At 38.6% G+C, this 22106-nt stretch overlaps 1 protein-coding gene across 9 annotated transcripts in view; it reads right to left on the reverse strand.

The window, feature by feature from the left end:
• The window catches only part of DOCK7 (dedicator of cytokinesis 7), a 614518-nt gene that overhangs the window by 102317 nt on the left and 490095 nt on the right, over positions 1-22106 (reverse strand). For all 9 annotated transcript variants that reach the window (XM_042462522.1, XM_042462521.1, XM_042462520.1 and 6 more), the window contains exons 5-11: positions 17550-17679; positions 17235-17447; positions 15126-15211; positions 10866-10932; positions 8440-8589; positions 3059-3139; positions 182-347 (exon numbers count right to left, since the gene is read on the reverse strand). In XM_042462522.1, the coding sequence (XP_042318456.1) occupies positions 182-347; positions 3059-3139; positions 8440-8589; positions 10866-10932; positions 15126-15211; positions 17235-17447; positions 17550-17679 (893 nt within the window). The remainder of the gene's footprint in view (positions 1-181; positions 348-3058; positions 3140-8439; positions 8590-10865; positions 10933-15125; positions 15212-17234; positions 17448-17549; positions 17680-22106) is intronic.

Genomic DNA, 22106 nt, shown 5'->3' on the forward strand with positions numbered 1-22106 from the left:
TAGGTAAAAATTGCTTCTGGAATTATCATTACCCATTCATCATATATCTGAATCTTATCCACAGCATTAGATCCAAACAAATAAGAGATTCAAAAAACTCTGTCATGTGTAGCTTATATTCCACTGATTTTTTTTGGGGGGGGGGTGGAAGCAAGATGGGGAATGAGGAGAAGGTGATTACCCCCTGCTGCAATTTCCACTTCTGTTGAGTCTCTCTCCAAACTTCCAGCACTGCTGACTATATTCATTAAATGAATGGCAGTCCATGCAAAAGGCATGCGATATTTGCCAAGCCTTTGGCAAAATTGCTCAGACTGGCTTTTCAGTTTTTCTAGCTTTTCCTTGTTCTGCAATGCAAAAGAAAAAAGAAAGTGTAAGTAATCAGTGCATCACACATGCACACACACAAGTGTGTGTGTACAGAAATATTTTGAGTTAAAGTATATCTGTACTCCGGTAGTTTGCACAAAATATATATGCAGGTATTTTGAGCTAAAACTTGTCTACTTGTTTATGAATAAAGAATATTATCATCCCTGTTAGAGAGCCAGAGAAGAAAACATGCACATGTAAAGCCACATTATGCTCAATTGTTCAATCAGAGTCACAAGAGATCACTTTCTACTCTAATTAAAGACTTTTTCTGCTACTCTGCTGAGGAATGTAATGAACTCTTAAAACCTCCCTTTATACAGTAAAATGGTTTAAATATGCATGGCTGTATGAAGAGAGCTGCCTGTGGGTGAAAGTGACAATCACAGAATTTGCAATTATGGCAGTAACAGAACTCAGGAGAATTCCCAAAGTATCTCTGTGAATGATTACAAGCTACAGGAGAAATCAACTTCTACCACCAAACAAATGGGAACTGGTGCAGGGTAAAAAGCAAAGTAAGATCAGACTACAGCACTCCTGTATTATACACGGGCGCACCTTACACGGACTCCAGCATACGCTGGATGTCCATGCCGGAAGAAGCCTCGGCGCATCTGGAAGGGATAATGGTGTGCTTGCCTGTGGCACATGCACTGCCCGCCACTGCATACACGAGCCCCATTATCTTCAATGGGGCTCAAGCATATGCGGAATTCCCCTTATGAGGCGGGGGGGAACGGATCCCCACGTAAGAGAAGGGCCCACTGTATTACTCTATTACTAGAATCCCCTTTCAGACATTTGTTAAAAGCTCAAGAAAGTTAATTCAGGGGCAGAACAGACCCCCTGGAAGAGGTGGCTTTAAGCTGTTCCTTCTGAAGGCAGCTTGGGGCTGCGGCAACCACCCTCTATCCACCATCATCCAAAGGGAAAGAGGGGCAGGCCAACTCCAGGCCTTGCCTGAAAAAGAAGAAGGACCCTCCCTCCAGCCCATCTGCCATGGTCCAGGCCTCTGAGGGAGAGAAGATCTGCTGGACTTCCCACTGCATTTCCTTATCCTTTTGTGTCTTGTCTTTTTAGATTGTAAGCCTGAGGACAGGGAAATGTCTAATTTTAAAAAATGTAATTTTGGCTGAAGAGCATAGTATAAATACTATTAATAATAATAATAATAATAATAATAATAATAATAATAATAATTTTGGGGGTTAGTAAAAGCTGGCTTTCCATCTACACTGTGGCTGGAAGCTGGCTTTAATAACTTTGGTTATACAGCTGAGAGACAGGATGCCATTTATACAAATGAAACCAAGTATTTAACTGAGAGTTAGTGATAAAGCCCACAAACTCTCCTTTCTTCTCTCACATAGCACCCTTAAAAGCAATTATATTTGTGGATGTAATTCAACCGTAGAACACAAGAGAAGAGTGCAAGTGAGGACAGTGGGACCTTGTCATCTGCTGGGGTTTGGTTCCAGGATCCCCTATGGATAACAAAATCCATGGATGCTGAAGTTCCATAAAATATAATGGCAGAGCAAAATGGTGTCTCTTATATAACATAGTAAAATCAAGGTTTGCTATCTGGAATTTATACTTTTTAAAAATAATTTCAAGCTGTGGATGCTTGAATCCATGGATAAAAAATCCATGGCTGAGGAGGGCTGACTTGTACAGCATTTATTCTAGATCTAAGAAGCTTATGGTTTATTAGTCCAAGATTGTTACATCTCAGCTACCTCAACTGCTCACCTTACCTAACATCAAACCATGGCTCAGAGATACATGAGCAATACTAGTTATCAGTTTCTCTTTATACAAGAACTGAAAAAACTATTGTACATGCTGTCTGAAGCAGAATTTAAATTCATATTTGGAACATGTGTACAGTTCTGGTTCTGAAGGGACTAACAAATGGCAGTCTAATTGTCTATAATGACAGCAAAACATGGTAAAACAGGAAGCAGAGGAAGTAAAGTGAGAAGGGAGTATGCAAGCCCATGAGCTCAAGCACATAGCACCAAATGAGGTTTGACATCAAATCCAGATCAGCATAGCATTTTCCCAAGGCCATTTAGTTAGTTGTACACATTGGGTTGTATTAAATGGCTGTCCTATTTCTGATGTCAGAAGAATAGGAAAGGAGACAAATTTTGGATGACCTCTCTTGTAGTTCCTCCCTCTAAATCTGTTCCAGAGGGTTGGCGGACTCTCTTACTTTATCTATTCTAGTACTGAATACCTTTCATCATTGGGTATTCAGTGGCTTGTAGCTCCATATCAATGTAGTGGTGAATCTATTCCATGTTTTTGCCTAAACTATAAAGATTCTGAACCACACCCCCAAAATGAATTCAGCACCTTGAATAGCTCTTTTAAAATTTGAATTAAAATCGAAAATGGATTCATCATTCCACTGAATGTCACTAGTTGCCATTGCTATTGGACAGAACCAGAGCATGAAAAAGTTACTTTTTTGGATTACAATTTCTCAATTCAGCACAGCCGGTTAACAGTTATAGTCCAAAGAAGGTAACTTTTCCCACTTCTGGATACACCTCATGAACTGGATCTCCATATGAGCATCAACTTCTTCACTGCCCTACACTGGGTAATTAATGTAATTGTATATTTAAAAAGTCACTGCTTGTAATAACATAAAAGGCCATCAAAAACTGCTTACCTTTGCAGTATCTACTTCTTTTAAAATCATATATGGTTCTGCACACTCCCCAATATCTCCCTGCTGTAAGACTTTTTCCAACTGGGGATGAGAAAGAAAAGAAAAGAAAAAGGCAAGTGTGGTTTTAGTGACACACACAATATAAACACAAATGAAATGACTATCTATTATTTAATGTAATTTAATCTTCACACCCAATGGCACCAGCAATATAAAGTGTAGATACAAAGAAAAAGAGAAAAGTCAGACAATTATGTGTCTATGCAAGAGACTTCCACAAAATACAATACTTCCAGGGCTTTTTTTTTTTTTTAAGTTTTTCAGCAGAGCTTGGAAAATTCACTTTTTCGACCCACAACTCCTAGTATTCCTCAGCAAGCCTGGACATTCCAAAAAGTCTTATCCAAGGTTTGTTTTTCCAGTTTGCTTGGTACAAACCCAGACCAAAGTTGTTTTGTTGTTGCTGCTGATTTAAACTCTACCCTGCCTTCTTATCTGCATTTTTTTTGGACCAAGGTTAGGAAATATTTGTGTCTGTGTTCTGCTGTTGATTTGCTTGGATTGCCTCCCTTTCTTAGGATGCTTTTTGACTTGTAAGTACATTTTGAGTACATTTTATATGCATTTTTAAAAAACAAATAAATGATGAAATTCAAATAGGAAGGAAGTCTTCTGGCATCTGGCTATTTAAAGACTCATTTCTACTATTGTTTATAAACTATAGATTTATGAGTCTCCCATTTATGCATTTGCTATTGTTTGAAACTGTTCATTTGGTAATATCACATGATAAAGTGGGAACTAGAACAAAACATTGCAGTGTGGAAGTCCTCTTATTTTGAGCTGGAAAAAGGTAATTTTTGAACTAGGAGGAGGAGGAGAGGGAGCAGTTGTTCAAGTTATTGTAGAAAGAGGGGGTACACAGCATCTTTTAAACAGTTAATATACCATGAATCTGGAGTTCTTCTGAATAACAGAATATGGCCTCAGAATAGGAGGACTTCCACATGCAATGTAAGATCTGATATATAACGTCCCACAAAATTCTTCTGTGTAGGGTTTAGGGCAACCCACTATGGCTCTTCCAGGATAATCTTTTCTGTTTTCCCTCCAAACTATCTATCTCTGTGATTCATTCACAAAATACAATTCAGCTGCTGTTTTATGTCAATTGAATGTGGAGGTCCTCTGGTGTGAAACAGTACTTCTGGGTTAGATGGCAGACAGCAGTCAGTTCTTGTAGCCAGCTCATTGCAGGAAAGGAAGCCTTCTGCAGCATTTACTGATCAACCAGCAAAATGTTCTCCCTAGATCAGAGGAAGACTGGGGAAAAATCCATGTGGGTCTGCAGCACTTTGCTCCTAGTGGGAGATCATAGGTGGAGTGGATGAAACTGGGGCAATGAACTTGCCCTGCCTTGTTAGAAGCCTTTCAGATAATGGCCACAAGGTCTGCATCACCAACCATCTTAATTAAGTGGAGCAGAAGTATAGGATTATGCTTAAGAGAGACTTTCTTAACTGAGAACAATGGTGACATCAATACTTCTAGTGAATTTACAGTCATTCCTCCACATTTGCAGGTTAAACATCCATGGATTTGATTATTTGCAGATTACTGTATTTGCTGCTGCCCTATTTGAAACTGAAAAAATAAGTTCTCGTCAAGCATTTTAGGTTTTCCAGTGTGATTCTATGGTCAACTTCCACTGGAATGATGGCAAAGCTTAATGAAAATGAGAGTTGGTTGGGAAAGGTTTTGAAAGCCAGAAGGACCACTCAATCTGAGAAGAAATTTTTAAAGAGCAGTAGATATAAGAGAAATGATGATAAATAAAAGCTAAAAGGGAACATCTGGAGAAAGGGAAGCATATATGGTAGAAGAGGTTTGTCTGGATGACGAAGGGAAAGAGCAGACTCAAGCTGAAGGGGAAGCTATGGAGGTGGAAAGAGGTGACCCTGTACCTGCACTTTCAGTGAAATTTGAAGAAATGTGTGACTGGCAGGAATTGACTGAGACTATGAGTCTTGAGAAGGCAGTTCTGAAGAATGCTGTAAAGGTATTCAGGTTGGAGAAGGGATGGGTAACTGGAAGGTCAGAGGACTTAAGAAAGAAAAGAAGAAGGGATAAAGGGGGGGGCTTCCATTTAGAGAGCTGAAGGAGTGTATTTACTACAGTTTTTCTTCTCTTTGGATGAGTTACGTTATGCCCAATTTTCACAAGGAATGAGATGGGATTGTATATCTAGGGTCAGATATAAAGGTTTATAAGTGAAATGCAAGATATTGGTTTTATCTGGTTTGGAGACATTATGTAGCTTAATGTGTTAACTGATATGGGATGCCTGGTTTATAAAAAAATACCTGTACAAGGATGCTTCTGGGTTATACTAAAACTAAAGAGAAGATTTGATATACATTATAAATTATATATGTGTATGAGACAGATTAAATATAGGATAAATATAAAGTTGGCTTACTGCAAAGTGAAAAGAAATCATACTATGATGCTAATATTGGCATAATGTTGACTTAAAATGTCAACAAAAGATTGAAATTATTTGATCCAGTGGATATGGATAAATTAATTATCTATGATTAGGGGAAAATCACGGGTGAGACTCTTAAAGGATTGGGAATTTTGGGTTGCCTTTTAATAGAAAAATGAGAATAAAATATTAACTGTAGGTTTTGATAAGCATGCAAACCTTTAACTTATTTTTTGCAGAAATATAATGATAATATGTTAACTGTGAGCTTTTTATTATTAGCAGGGTTAGCCAAATTGAAGAAGTATATGACGCAGTTTCAACTGGAGAAGTAATGTTTTAAATATCACATATAACCATCAATAGGAAAGTCAGAAGGTACTGTAATTTTTTCCCCTTTTTTCTGTTTTTCTATTGTCTTTTTACTTCTTTATCTTTTTTGTTTGTACATTTTTCTTCTTTTAATGTACTGGAAAGCTCACAATAAAACTTTTTTTAAAAAGCACAACAAAACAAAATTCTGTTGTACCAAAGAAAAGAACAAACATATTCTCTTATATATCAATGGCTGATAAAATAAGCAAGTAGGCTAGAGAAGAAGGAAGTCAGCATTAGGAAAGACATGCATTCCTGGCACCTAATCACATTAATAGCACCAGTTAGCCTAATCCAGCAAGATCATCTGACCAAAAATTTTGTAAATTTTTGCAAAAAGTATTGTTGAGAAAGGATGCTGCATGTGCAACCTCTAGTACTGGATACTATAGCAATAGTATAGCAATAGCAAGTACATTTCTATATCGCTTATCAGTGCACTTAATCACTCCCTAAGTGGTTTACAATGTGTAAGCTAATTTCCCCCAACAAGCTGGGTATTCATTTTAGCAACCTCGGAAGGATACCAGGCTGAGTCAACCCTGAGCCCCTGGTTGGTATTGAATTCAAATCCTTGTGGTTTGTGAGTGAGTGGCTGCAGTATAGTCATTTAACAGCTGAACTGCCAGGACTCCATCTAGTATTCACACAAACAGAGATGGTCAGAACTCTCTGATTTCTGAGTGCTTCTCAGTTCTGGGGACCAGAGCTGACCCTTCCTGCATGCCATGTCACCCATCCTGCACTGCTTCTTTCAGGTGTGGTGAATAATGTATTGGTGAAAAAAAGGTTCATTTGCCAGTTTGGTCAGCTTTTGTACATGAAATGGATTGGAATAAGACACCATCTTGTTCTATGTCTGAAACAGCAAAACATTGTAGGCTAGCCTAGCTAGGGACAACAGAGGAACTAAATTCAACCAACTTGTAGCTCAGAGATGTTATCGCCTTTCTTTCAAAAACAGATATTGCACCTTCAAGGTTGGAAGTACAAATGACATGCTGGCTGATTTTGCACGTAGATGTATGGTTAGGCTTTGGAAGCAAAAGTGTTTCTACAAAGGATTATTCTCACACTACCAAAACTGGTTTGGGACTCAGATTACAATGCAAACAGATGTATGGCTAACTAGACTGGGGATGATTTTAAAACCAGTAGTATGGGCAAAATGTATGTGGTAGCCCCCCCCCCGGGGTAACATATCACATGCTACTTTTCCAGCTTATTTACCTTTCTCATGTCTTTTTCCTTCTCACAGAGCACAATCTCAGTACCATTTCAAACAAATGACTGATAGCTAGGCTCATCTCATTGGGTTTACAGGCATTAATGTGCAAAGGAAAGCTCTTTTAGTTAGACACTAGTCTCAGTTGCATGGTGTTAATCTTTTCTTCTCATCTTGTAAAAATCAACTGCTGTGAATATATGCAGATTCTGGCTTCAGAAACTATGCAATGAGACGTGTGCAAAATTTGAGAAGAGAATCTCTTCTTAATGCTGCCATCAATGAGCCTTCCCTCTCGCTTGGGCAATTGGGGACAATGTAATGTGAATCTCAATCTTTGCACATTTCCCTGGGTATTAGGAACCTCTTTTTTTCTTTATTCTTTTTTTTTTTTTTTTTTTTTTTTTTTTTTTTTTTTTTTGCAAGAACTCTATTGCACTATGAGTCTTCTAGACTGAGGTATTGCTCTGTTTCTACAATTGCTTTCAGAGGTTCCATAATGTCATTAGAAATGGCAAAGCAAACATGGAATTGTCTGTCCTAGGCTGGAAACATAGAGACTACCAGGCTATTTCTTAGTCTTTAAAATCCAGCAGCAAAGAAACTCACAGGAAAATGACTGAATCTAGTTAGGTGAAGAAAGCAGCAAGGATATGTTAATATGGAATCTGATTTTTAAAAGATTCGTTTTTTCTTTCAAATTTTTCTCTCATGAGAGGCTAATTAACAAAAACAGTATCAACTAATCTAGATGGACTGAATTCATCCTAAATTGCTAAATATAAGCAGATAAACTGTGGCACATTAGCGGTCTCTCATGCCATGTAATTATGAAATGGATCAGAGTTGTAAATGGCCAACAATTAGTATCAAGTAATTAAATGTTTTGTAGGGTTTAGTACTTGTTTCCAGATGGATAACCAAAGGACTCACCAGTGCTAAAAAGTGTGCTGGCTTTGACTTCAGAATATTCAGAATAATTGATACAGCCAATAACCCTATAAGCCAATTTAGTTTTGCCAAATTCAAGACAGCAACATCTCTTTCATGACAAGCTATACTATACATATTAAATATATCATATACTGAGTTGGGTTTTCTTTAGTTTGGTTTATCACTATTTCAGTTTGTGCCACATTTGTTGTTGATGGAGTGGACTGAGACTTAGATATAGTTAGAATTGCTACACTGAATTCAATGAGACTTAGATACTAATAATCATGCACTGTTTGAAACAAGGTGCATTATGAAAGTGTATCGTATATATATACGCACACACACACAATTTCTTACCTTGATTACTAGGAAGACATCTTGAGACGGGTATGTAATAGAAAAGATAGCTGATCGAGCCAGTGTGGTTATGGCAGCAGGTGGAACATGGGGACGCAACATGCCTTTCATTTGTTCAGAATTTAAATCAAAGTAGAAGTTTTCTGAAATCTAGAAGAAAATGCTAGGTAATTTCAGACCATTATTTTTTAAAAACTCTCTGAAGTCTTCATTACATATCAAATTTAAAAACCTTACAGCAATTCATTATAAATATACCACCTGATGACAATATCTAGCAATACTTTCCATACTGCCCACATCATATCAAGCCATACATATCTGTACCATATGCTTTGTGTCTATTTAAAAATATACCACAAGAAAACCCACAATACTATGGGGAGGTGAAATTTACCAAAAAAGCTAAACTAGTAAAAATATGACAACTAATGTATTAGGCAATTTAGGTCCAAACAAATAAAACATAAAAGCAGAAAATTGATCCCCCTACCGCCTAAGTTTATCGACTAATGAAAATATTGGCCACATGCCATGAGACTGGTAGGCTTGAGGACAGTCAAATATAAACGTATCTGAACACATATCTTCACTGGTCTTTCAGAAACTGCAGTGAATTTGGAAGACAATAATCTGAACCGAGTTAACAGCTTGGTAAATAAAATATTTTGCAGGATGCCTGGATTCCATCTGGCTATCTGGAGAGCACTTTTACAGATGCATGCTGATACGGTGCCAAAGCCAGCTAAGAGAACTTAATTTTTTGGTGGACATTTCCCCTTGTACAAATCAAAAATTCATATTGTAAATCTAAATAAAATTTCTTGAGAGATATGAGGATACTTGAAGACATAACACTGCACAGTATTTATCAACTATGGTATTTTTACTTGGTTGTACAAAACTGAAGAATCTGGACGTAACAGTACCAGCAATCAATGACAGATTGTAAATAACTACAGGAATATATTAAGATTTGTTTTGGGGAGAGGGGGTTGGAAGGAAGGGAGCGAGGGAGGGAGGGAGGGAGGGCAGAAAGACACTGCAATTTTAGAGCTACATAGATAAATCTTGCCTATCTTTTTTGGCATACATCTGTGGGCAGCAGCTCTAAGCATGAACAGCACAGTAAACCATTTTTAAATACCTCTGGATTATAAGCATTTAAAAATGGTTTACTGGGCTAGCCATGTTGGGAGTTGCTGCAGCAGACAAATATTAACCTTCTTCTAATCTAACAGGACCTTAGTCCCATCATCAGATAACAGCTATAAAACTGATATACTCCAACAACATGTACAGCATAACCAAAGTATCCACACGTCTGTTCTTCATCCTTGGGCACTATTTCATTGCCCATTAACCATGAATTCATATATATATATATATATATATATATATATATATATATATTGCTTTTTTCATCCCATGTATCATGTGTGCCTGAAACATGACCAATAAAAACAAACTTCTGTTATTTTGCTTTTTACTCATTTCCTTTTGCTCTATAAGATGACTAAGTATAATTTCCAATTGATCAGACAGCTGATATGCTAACATTAGTGGCTTAAGGGAAAGGTCAATGAAATTATTTCTTACATGCTACAGCAATCACATATCATGTGATTTATCATAATGTGCACTAGCTGGAATCTACCAAAACTGGAATCTGCTTACATGGTCTCCACTCCTCCCATAAGCCTCAGCCCCTAACTTTTGGCTTGTCACATAGGGGTTGTAGTTTACAACAAACTCCATTTAGTTGAACAACCCAGCTTCACAGCACATTTGGTTTGCCTTGAAACTGAGTACAGATTGTAGAACTCCGCAGAATCTCTGGTTTGGAAAACACAACAAGCCAAGATTCAGGGAAATTAAAATGAAAGCCCACCAAAGTCAACCTCCTGGCCATACAGGAGAACACTAGAAGGACACAAGAACACTTCAGATTTATCCAGTTCACATGTAAAATTTTAATTACTAATTTAGTGCAAGAGCAGTCAACTTGTGGCCTACCTATACTTGGCTATCGTAACAATACAGAATTGAAATAAATTCAGTATAGACCATCAAGTCAAATCTCCTGTCCTAGAATCAGACACCTTCTGTCTGACGCATCCACCATGACTTTCATCAGTTTTACATGATATACCAAATACAGTTTCACGTAACTAGCATAAGTTGTTCTGTCCTAACCAACTTATTCTGTCATATTTTGTATATTTTCCCTTTTATCATTCCCCACCCCAGCTCTTATTCCACTTCCTAATTCATTAGTGATATTTCTATTGTGGTGACAAAAACTAACCACAATCTTTCAGTGAATCTTACAGCTACTAAGCAGAAAGGTGCTATTAGTTCCTACATCTATCTACCTGCATTTCAAGCTCTGTGGAAAGGAAGCAAGCACCAGGTAAATTACTCACCTTTTTCTTTTCTTTTACATCATACAAAGCCAAACTTGCAAAAATTGGCTCAATTTCTATTTCAAATCTTTAAAGAAAGGAGAAGATATTGATTTAATCTATGCATGCAACATAAGGCATTAACTGCAACAAAACTGTAGCAAAGTTATTTCAAGGAAATCCTTGCAGCTGAATGGTTCACTAGAGTAATGCTACTCAAAGTGGTTGTCTAAGGAATGGTGCTGTCCCATGAGCTGTTGCTGGTCCACAGCAAATTTCCAGGGAAGAAAGAAGTTGTAGTCAAAGTGATATTGGTCCTTGGCACATTAAGAAAAAAGGATTGCCAGTCCTCAGCATCACATAGCTTGAGCAGTATTGTACTAAAGATAGCATTGGGATACAGTTTCATAAATTGTAGTCCTCCTCACACAATGTCTAAGAAAGAATGAGGGAGGAAAGGAACACACTGCCCCACATGTTACTTTTTCCTCCTTTGATTGCATACAGTTCAACTTTAATACAACCTCTTGTCCATGCCTCTAGAGTCTAGACTTTACATGACTAGAATATCCTACACAGTGGCCATGTCTATACATAACAATAACCCATAATTCTGACTGTTTATGAACTACATGTTAGTGCACATTCCAAGGCAGCATATTCCACTGTCAAACAGCCTTTACTGTCTGGAAATTATTCCTAATGTTTAGGTGGAATCTGTTTTCTTCTAGTTTAAGTCCATTGCTCCATATTCTAGAAAACAAACGTGCTGCATCCTCCAATATTTAAACAGGGCTATCATGTCACCTCTCTTTCCTTCTCTTACTCAGGCTAAACATACCCAGCTCCCTAAGCTGCTCCTCATAGGGCATGGTTTTCAGAATTGCACTATTTTGGTTGCCCTCCTCTAGACACACTCCAGCATTGTCTGTTTCAAGCATTACAAATGTTTTGCCAGAACCACATTTTCACACTACACTGATTGCTCCTTCTCCAGGATTAACAGTGGCAAGGAAAGGCAAACTAAATAAGCTGGTTCTGATCAGCCTGCTTCTCTAGTATTGTATTTCCATCATGGCCTTTCCCCCACATCAACATCAGTGCAGTTACATTAGCTGCTGCACCAAGGTGATTTTGGCCACTACAGTATTGAGAGTTGGTGCATTACACCAGTGTAAGTGGTAGGTGATGGAGAAAAAAGACATACTCCACCAACAGGGAGTATTTGGTCTAACCCAAGGACCAAACTTGATATTAGAAATGGAAATATCCCAAAAAAAGGAGCAGCAGAACAATTTTAATTTTCCTGGTCTTATTATTAATGATCTTCAAGTAACAACTCTACAACAAGCAATTTCAAAGGAAGCATGGTAAGGGAAACAGCTGAATTAGGACTTATTCATATATTCAAATCCAATAGCAGAGGTATAAACAGAGAAAATGTTTTCTTGGCATATGACATATATTAATATATGTATCCTTAACCTGCACAATGGAATCTTGCCCAAAAAATGTACTGGCCTCAAAGAAACTGACTCTGCATAAGCAGATTGCTTTCACACTTCAAGATTACTAGCAGCTTCACAGACTTGCATCAATCACCTCATACAGCTCTTTGAAGGCTTATGGGGAGGGTCACAATTTGCATCTTTCTGTATCCTCACCCCCACAACCATGCAGCTTGTGGGTGAAATCTTACATTTTCTAAAATGATGACCCTTAACAATGTACCCTTGTTATTTCCCCTTCTATACACCCAAACCAATTCTGAATCTTGTTTAAAACAGCTACAAAAGATACATGTAAACTCTGTATAATAAATGCAATCTTTTTTTAAAAAAAAAATCTAATTTGAAGAGAGTTCTGTAAAAGGAAAATCTCGATAAAGCTCTGTGATTCCTTTTTCTATCCAGCTATACCTCACAAGTGAGATCTTCAAGTACTACATCTTATTATTACAGCACCTTGTAAAAGTAAAGGCCATAGAAGTAGCACTGGATTAGTGTCAGGACTTAAAGTGGTTTCCCTGTAGGAGACAAGTTCACATATATCTCAGTTACGAGAAGTGCTTCACTATAACTGGAGCTCCCTAACAAGCAGGGTTGACCTAACTGAGGACATACAAGATGAATACAGCCATGTGGAAAATCAGTTTTGTGCTTTATTTCTCTAAGGGAAAACCAGTAAAATTTTACCTCATATTATTAGAGAAGAGTTATAGGCAACGAACCAGCTGCAGGTAACCCTACATTCAGGAGCTCCACTTCATTAAACTTGTTTAACAGGTTTCTCTGCTCCCCAGTGAAAACTTCCCTAACTGCCTCATGTCTTAAGATTGAGAGAAACAGGCATAGCTTTGAAGCTTCAGGTTTGGATCACTTTGACAATCACCTGACCCATGTTCTACTGCAACAGTTTCCTCTATTTGTGAGTTGGTTTATTAAATCTATTTTCTTTTGATTATGAGATAGACGCCATATGTGAACAGAGGAAAAATCATACATTTACCAGGAAACTGTGAAGACACATACATGTGTTAGCTTTAAATTATATAAAAGGAATTATAGGGCTGACAATTTTTTACATTATGTTTGAAAGTTTTTAAAAATTCAGGTGGAACAGATGTCTTTCTTCAAATAATTGCATTAGAATTGAAGAATATATATATGGCTGTCTGTATGCTGCTAAATCAGCCAGCACGGTTATCTTCTAATTCCCAAAAGGTCCCAATAGCTCTGCAAATGTGACTCTACAACTGCTGGAGCTGGTTTCAGATGGACAGACTTTGCCAACTCACAACCACAAGAGCAATGTCAGTAACTAAAGATAAGAGCACTGTTTGCCCCCACTCTACTGAGACTTCTAGCCAAAGACAACAGTTGGCTAAAGCCCTGCCTAGTACTGAGTATGAAGAGCCATATTGGGTAAGATAAAAGATCAATCTAATCTTGTATCCTGTTTCCCAAGTGGCCAAGAAGATGTCTCCAGTAGCCCAAAAGCAAAAAATGAGAGTAACAGCCTTTTTACAATGTTCTTAACCATCAGTCGGTGTCTTAGAGGCATAAAAACTCTAGATGTGTAGGTTATATATATTGCTATCATGTGGAGAAAACATGGAGGATTTCTACTTTGCAAATTTGTATTTGTTGTTCTTGATGTGTGCCTTCACATCATTAAGTTATCCTATATAACTGAATAGATATCAGCACGTCATGTGGAACGAATACTATATATTAATGATATGTTCTGTGGATGATTAATTCCATTTTTCTGTACAGAATTTCTTGCCTATCAAATTGGAGTCTGAATATTCCAACAGAGGAAGAAAAGGTTCATCTTGACCCATTTCCTCTGCACCAACTGCTCACTGGTAGTGGTGGTGGTGAAGATAAAACATGCACTCCCGCAAGGCCATAAATATTGAAGTCTTGGAGAACTAGAATACTGAAACACTTATTTGTTCTTCCACTGAATCTAGAATTCCTCCCAAGTACTGAAGAAGTTGACACAAAGAAGACCTGGTGTACCCTGTGATTTGATATACACTCGTCCCCCGGGTTACGAAATTAATTCGTTCCGGCGCCATTTTCGTAACCCGGAAGTCTTTCGTTAGCCGAATCCCCATAGGCGCTAATGGGGAAAAGCCGCGGCTCCGCCGCGGCTCCATTTAAAATAGCGCCGGCTTTTTTTCGCAACCCGGGGAAACCTTCGTAACCCGGAAATAATTAATTAAATGTTTTTTTTTCGTAACCCGAAAAATTCGTAACGCGGCGCGTTCGTATCCCGGGGTACCAGTGTATATGTTTCAGTACAAGAAACAGATACAGGTTGAGTCTCATTCAGAATTCTGAAATACACCAGAATCCAAAATTGTCCACATGGGTAGCTGACATAGTGATAACATTTGCTTTCTGATGGTTCAGTGTATAAATAATTTGTTTCATGCACAAAATTATTAAAAATATTATGTATAAAATTACCTCAGGCTATATATATAATGTGTATACAAAACAAAAACAAAATTAATTTCATGTTTAGATGTGGGTCCCATTTCCTAGATTATGTATATGGAAATATATTCATTTCCATTATATATATATATATATATAGAGAGAGAGAGAGAGAGAGAGAGAGAGAGAGAGAGAAATATTTTAAAAAATTAAAAATCCAAAATATTTCTGGTCCCAAAAATTTTGGATAAGGAAGACTCAATCTGTAAACAAATATGTGAACATTGAGCAAAAGGATGGGACTGTGCAAGCTTGTGAGTCAAATACTTACTTTAAAGACAAACATTTCACAAGTAGCCTCTGACCAAAGTGTTCCTTGGGGACTTCAGGAATGCCCAGCCTTTCTATTGGCTCATCCTAGAATTGGACACAAACCCAATAAGCAATGCATGCAGTACTTCCACAAACAAAGTACTCTACACTGTTAAACTGCTAAAAAAGGTAGAATGGGCTCGCTTCTCAATCTTCGAAAGCATGAATACAATTTAATCTTGAAGGCTTAACAGCATGTGGCAGTTACTGCAACTATAAATAACAGTGAAGGGATTTAAGTGAGGGTAGCTACATAATAACAGACTAGAGGTCTGTAAAGAAAATACTTTGGAAAGCAATGTCTCAAAGCACACATTTATGTTTTAATTGTGTGCTAGTTTAGGCAACTTTGACAGCCGTTCTAGAGAAACAACTTTCCTTGGAACAAGATTTTGCAAAGTTCATTGACTAAAGCAGGGTTGGGAAGCTCACATATATTTGCTCCTCACTGTTTTTGAGGAGCCTGCCAACCCATCTACTGCCAGTAGAAGTGTGCCAATGCAATACAGCACCAGTAACACCAAAGAAAGAAAGAAAGCAAAAGAAGAGGAGGAGCATTTTAACCCCCCCCCCCTCCCTTCTGCAAGACTTTATGATATAAGAGGAACCGTGTTGTTATTGTTAAATGCACTCGAGTCAATCCCAACTCAAGGTGATCATGTGAATGAGACCTCTCCAAGACCCACTGTCCTCCACTGTTCTGCAAATCCTGTAAATTCATACCTGTAACCTCCATCTATCCATCTGGCATACAGTCTTCCTCTCTTTCTGCACCCTTCCCTAGCATTATTATCTTTTGCAATGAGATGTGCATGATGTGGACAAAGTGTGATGGTCTAAGTTTAGTCATCCTGGCTTTCAGGGAGAGTTCAGGCTTGATCTGTTCAAAGACCCATCTGTTTCTCTTTTTGGCAGCACTCTTCCCCAGCACCACATTTCAAATGAATTGAGAAACCAGACTAAAGTGCCTAAGAGGAACCATACTTAACCACTAAAGTCCTTCTGAATTACAATGGCAAATGTGCTGGGATCCTTGGCATCAGCCACATAGCTCATTTAGCAGTAGTGTGACATCCAGTAGTTGTGTGTGGGGGGGGCACAGTAGCACATCCATCACACTGAGAAGCTGCTTACCTCTGAGCCACAGCCAAGGTCTCAAAATCTATATTGGGAAGTATGACATCAAGGAATGTGGCAGAATCCTGCACATTCCATCAGGTAATTTTAGTTTTTATTTTCACACAATTCACAGACCCTCGTGGCTATAGAGAACAGTATATAATGTGTAGGAAATGCAATTCTATGTATGTCTATTACTCAGAAGTAAGTCCAGCTGAGTTAAATAGGGCTCACGCTAAGGGCAACAGAATATAGATTTGTGCCTACAACTTCAGGAGACCCTAAACCATATCTATCATGGGGGTTTCCTGGAAGATTTGTTCAGAGGGAGTTTGCCACTGCCCTTGCCTGAGGCTGAAATATTATCAATTGTCCAAGGTCACCCAGGGGGCATCTATGGCTACCTGGAAATTTGAACCCTGGTCTCCCAGAGTCCTAATCCAAAACTGAAATCATTACACCACATAGGCTCCCCAGCATGTACTGTATATACTCGTCTATAAGTCTAAAAATTTACACTACAAAATTGACCCCAAAAAACTGGGTCTACTTATACATGAGTCAATATGGTAATAAGATGGCAGGATGAGGGAGCTCTCTCAACAAGCCTCTTCCCAGTCTGGTTGCTTCTGGATGAGGCAACCAGGCTGGGAAGATGCAGGACGAGGGAGCATTCGCTCCCCAAGCCTCTTCCCAGCCTGGTTGCTTCTGGAGGGCGCAGCTAGGCTAGGAAGATGCAAGAAAAACGAACGCTTCCTTCCCAAACTTCTTCCCAGCTTGGTTGCCTCCAGAAGTCTCCTTGATGCTCTCCTTTTCTTCTCTCTTTGCTGACTTCATGAAATGGAAGGCTTCATCTATTCATATTATAATAGGCAAGTGCTCACAAACCAGAGGTATTTGAATTCAGGAGGGGGCTAGTATGAATAAATTCTAAGTATCTTGCCAATACCTCATCTGGTGCTGGATGCAATGCAAAAAGCTCCTTGTGTCTATTGGACTTCCTCTGATCATCATTCTGATGGTCAATTTCTTCATTTGGGGTTCTGTCCAGAAGATTTGGAAGCAATGCATCTGGGAGAGAGTTCTTCAGATCAAATATACTGCAGGCCCAACTGCCACGGGGTGTATCATCTATTGACATGGATCGTCTTTTAAGGTCATCCTGAGGTTGAAGAAATCAAGGGCAGTTTACAATATAAATCAAAGAAGGAATTATCACACACACACACATATATTTGACAGCAGATTTGATAAGGTACACTACTTGTTCATCGTGGTAACTGTTGCCATCTGGCGCTTCATCAGACTCAAAGATCTGTTTGGGCAGGCCTTTCTGCCTCTCCTTCTGCTTGTCTAATGTGTTTGGGTTAAATCCTGTTCCCAGTTTGTGATATCTATTTTTGTTAAAAAGAAAAGAATAGATTAAATAATATCCTCACCCACAAAAAAAATCCATAAAATATTAAAAATATCTGAAATGTTAAGCACCTTACTAGAAATTTAGTCTTTAGTTAAAGGAAGGGACGGAGTCCAATGGTTTTTGGTGGAGTTTTACAAGTCCTTATATTTAGCTCAGAGTACACATTTTGTAATGAAGATAAAGCACCACTACCCAAATATCCACACACTCACAGAATCCCATAAAGCATATTCACATGTTAGCCAACAGTGGGATGATACCTAGAGGGCACAATAATTTAATGGATTAAGGATGTGGATACTCAATTATTTCATCCTCACATGCAAGGGAAAGTAATTAGTATAGTTCTCTCCAAGTTATGGAAGAAAAATTATTATCCCTTACTATGGGACCTCACCATCCATGGGTTTGCCATCCCCGGATTTGAACATTCATGGACAGCAGGCCCTGTTATCTCAAATGGCAATGTGTGCATGTGGCCACACTAGCAGCCATGCACACGTTACACTGCCATTAGAGATAAGGTCCCACGTTTTTCATATCTGCTGGGGGGGGGGGGGTTCCCAGAACAGATCCCCATGGATACAAAGGTCCAACTGTATTTGGATGCCCTAAAGTATTATGGAGGACTTATTCAGCAGTGAAATACACATTACTTTTTTCATCCACAAACAAAAATAATGACAGAAACAGTGTTTCTATGCAGGAAATCTGATCTTGGCACAGCAAACTTGATTCTGCCTTGAGAAAGCCAGGTGTTTCTCCATAGAATAATTCAGCTGTAAGACTTCAGGACATATACTGGGACAAATCCCTGCACAAAAGTCTCACTGCAGGGTTTCCCATCTGCCAGGAAATCTATTGACCGTTACAGAGCCCTGGTGGCACAGTGGTTAAATGCCTGTACTGCAGCCACTCACTCACAAACCACAAGGTTGCAAGTTCAATACCAGCAAAAGGGCTCAAACTCGACTCTGGCTTGCATCCTTCCAAGGTCGCTAAAATGAGTACCCAGATTGTTGGGGGCAATTAGCATACACTTTGTAAATCGCTTAGGGAGTGCTTTAAGTGCACTGATAAGCGGTATAGAAATGTACTTGCTATTGCTATTACTTTAAACCGGAAATTAATAACTGCAAAAGTTATTTCCCTCCCTAACCTGTATATTTCATTTAGTCAAAGTAAACTGTGTCTTTCACATCACTGATCTACTGGAGTTTTTTTTGTCATGGCCGTGGAGAGTGGTTCATTTTTGTTTTTTGTTTTTTTATGGAAAGGATTGCTTTTAAGGCCTTCTTGGCTGCCAAAAAGCCTCCTGTATCAATGTGATATACATGTCTCCTTTCATATTCTAAGCCTACGTGAAGTACAATAGCAGCACAAGCAATTCCAAGATAAAATCAGCACAAAAAAATTACACATGTTCCTATCTTCCATGTCCCAGATCATAATGGCATGATGTCATGTTCTCATTCACACCTCCAAAGTAGTCTACTAGGCATTTCCTTTTCCAAGTCCTGTGAAAATGTTACCTCACCTGCTGAATAACAGCAGAACACAGATGGAGACCAATCTTTCTGCAACAGCTTACTGTGTTTTTATATTAGACATGGAGGACGAAGATGACAAGGAGGAAGATTCCTTCCTGTAGCAGCCTGTTTGCTTTCTGCACTAGCTGCAGAAAAAAAAACACTAAATGATCTGTCTCTCCCCCTCCAGCCTGCTCACTTTACTCCATTAAATTTCTTGTTGCACACACTACTAGGTTATCGTAGTTGTCAAAGACAAACTTTCCCCTTAGGATATCTTCATGGATGTTGCATTCTCAAGTGATATTTTGAACATATATTCCCACCCAGGATTCTTATGCTGGGTGCAAACCTGTTCTTGCATCATATGAGCCAGAGCTTGGAAAAATTACTTTAATTGAGCTTCAATTCCCAGAATCTGCCAGGCAGCAGGGCCTGCACCCATGCTGGCTGCGACAGTCTAGGTCTTGCAGCCCATAAGTGCATTTCCAAGCTCTGATATCTTCTGTCAAAGATTGCTAGATATTCAAATACATGTCAGATGGGTAAAGGATGCTCCTCAGGAAATACTCAGGAGGCACCAACACTATATGAGAATTATTGAACTAGGTAGAATGGTTCTACCTAGGGAAGACTGCTAACTCCATGCCTTCCTTAAGTGTTCCTTAAGGAAGATAACATTTTAGAGAAAAGAGCTTCCTATTTAGATGGCAGCTCTCCCCAAGTTCAGCATGCTGGAAAATCAGGACAGTGGGAAATCCCACTGAATTTGCCATTAGGAGTCCATGAAATATCAGGATTTGTGGGGTCCAGATCTCCAGTCTCATCAGGGCCTCCTCTCTGACTCCAAATATGAATAAAGACCAACATTAGATGTAAGGGTCGGATTGAACTTGTCACTGAACACTGGGGACTGCCAAATGGAACAGATTGGCTATTATTGTCTGACAAATGTTAAAAGCAGGAACATTGTTGGTTATAACCTATAAAGCCCTAAATGGCTTGGGCCCAGGGTACTTGGAGGACCGCCTCTCCCCATATAATCCGCCCTGCACACTCAGGTCTGCCGGGAAGCAACTTTTGATGGTTCCACCTTCAAAACACTCTGCGACTGCACAGAGGCGTTTTCAATCTCAGCCCCGCAGTCATGGAACTTGCTTCCCGAAGAGCTCCGCTCGACCCTCTCCCTCGACCTTTTTAGGAAGAGACTCAAAACCTTTCTCTTCAAACAAGCTTTCCCCCAGATGTTGTAATGCTTCCTCTCCCCCCTCCTTTGCACTTGTATTTTGGCTAGTTTTTGTATGCTTTTTAAATTGTGTTTTAACTCTTGTTTTTAATGTTTGACTTGCTGTATATCGTATTGTTTATATTTATCGTTTGTTGCTATTGAAATGTTGTAACCCACCTTGATCTCAAGGAAAGGCGGGCTATAAATAAACGATTTATTTATTATTATTATCCTTGAAATTGGAAAAAAAATTAAAAAGGAAGAAAAAAAGAAAAGAAATTACTACCAGATAATTTTATTTTTAAATTCCAAATCCTTGGGCTTTCCTCTTGATCAATGTTAAACAAGATATACTTTATTTAAAAAGTCATTCTCTGTGAGAAGAACTAGATTGCAACTTCTTCACATGCACTTAGGTAACTTAGGCTGGATAATACTGCAACATGACGTATGTTTTGTTGTAAGCGTTTCTAATTTGTTGCTCTGGAAACCGTCATGGCTCCCATATTGGAAGAAAAGTAGCATATAAAATCAATCAATCAATCAATCAATATGTTTCCACCCACTTTGTGAAGATGATGTATTAACATGTTGACCCATTACACATGGGGGAATGGTAGATTAACTGTTTTTCCTTATTCACCCACTCTCAAAGTACAGTTACTGGACGATGCTTCTGGCATTCCCACGATATGGAACCACAAGTGCTTGCAATTTAAGAGTTGGGTCATTCAGTAACAATGTTAAATAATGGCAGGCATTCCTGAGGCAATAGTGTTTTATCAATTTTAGAGCCAGGTTCTGCTCTTACACCTAAGCTAAAACACAGGAAGTTTTTAATTTTATATAGTACATGGCCCTCTTACTTTCTTTTTATATCCCCTTTCCAACTTGTTTTCTCCACTCCATTCTTTCTTTTATCTTCTCTTTAAAACAACAGGAGGCATACAAAAGAGAAAATAATAGTGTTGCCCACTTCAGGTTCAGTCAAAATTTACCAGATGAGTTGAGCTCATCAATCAACAGGTGGGTTGGTCAATGCTTGGATCCGGACCCAAGCATTTGGCCAAACCTGTTTTCAGCTGTAATCAATAAAGTTATGGCTGTATTTTCTCCAACTGTCTGTATGTCATGTGGTTTTTGGTACTGAGTGACTGCGCCCTTGGACAAGCAAGTAACATTCTTGTGCTCTCTGAAGGGGCTCTTAGTTTTATTCATTCTCTTCCAATACCTTTTCAGGGGTAACTTTGCATTTCCTTCACTGAGTCTATATTGTACAAGTCTCTTAGTTAATTGTTGCCTTTGTGATAATACGTAATTACAAATGTGAGTAAAGGACAGTAGATGTGACACAGACTGCAGCCTTACACAAAAGACCCCATCCTCATACAACTTATGAGTCAAACCACTGATAACGGTATTCATTCACTGCAAATGATCTCTCTGCTTATATATTTAAGACAAAAACCTTTCACTTACTTCCTGACAGGGAAAAATATAAGTGTAAAGAAATGAGCCAGGGTATTCCCCTAATATTACAGAATGATAATCTTTCTTTTGGAGAAGTGCTAAATGATCTTACAGGAGATCTGCATGTATAGCCATTGTTCCTTAACAAATTATGAATTCCACACAATTCAAGTG

The sequence above is a fragment of the Sceloporus undulatus genome, chromosome 4 (assembly GCF_019175285.1).
Source record: "Sceloporus undulatus isolate JIND9_A2432 ecotype Alabama chromosome 4, SceUnd_v1.1, whole genome shotgun sequence".
In the NCBI taxonomy this organism is placed as follows: Eukaryota; Metazoa; Chordata; class Lepidosauria; order Squamata; family Phrynosomatidae; genus Sceloporus; species Sceloporus undulatus.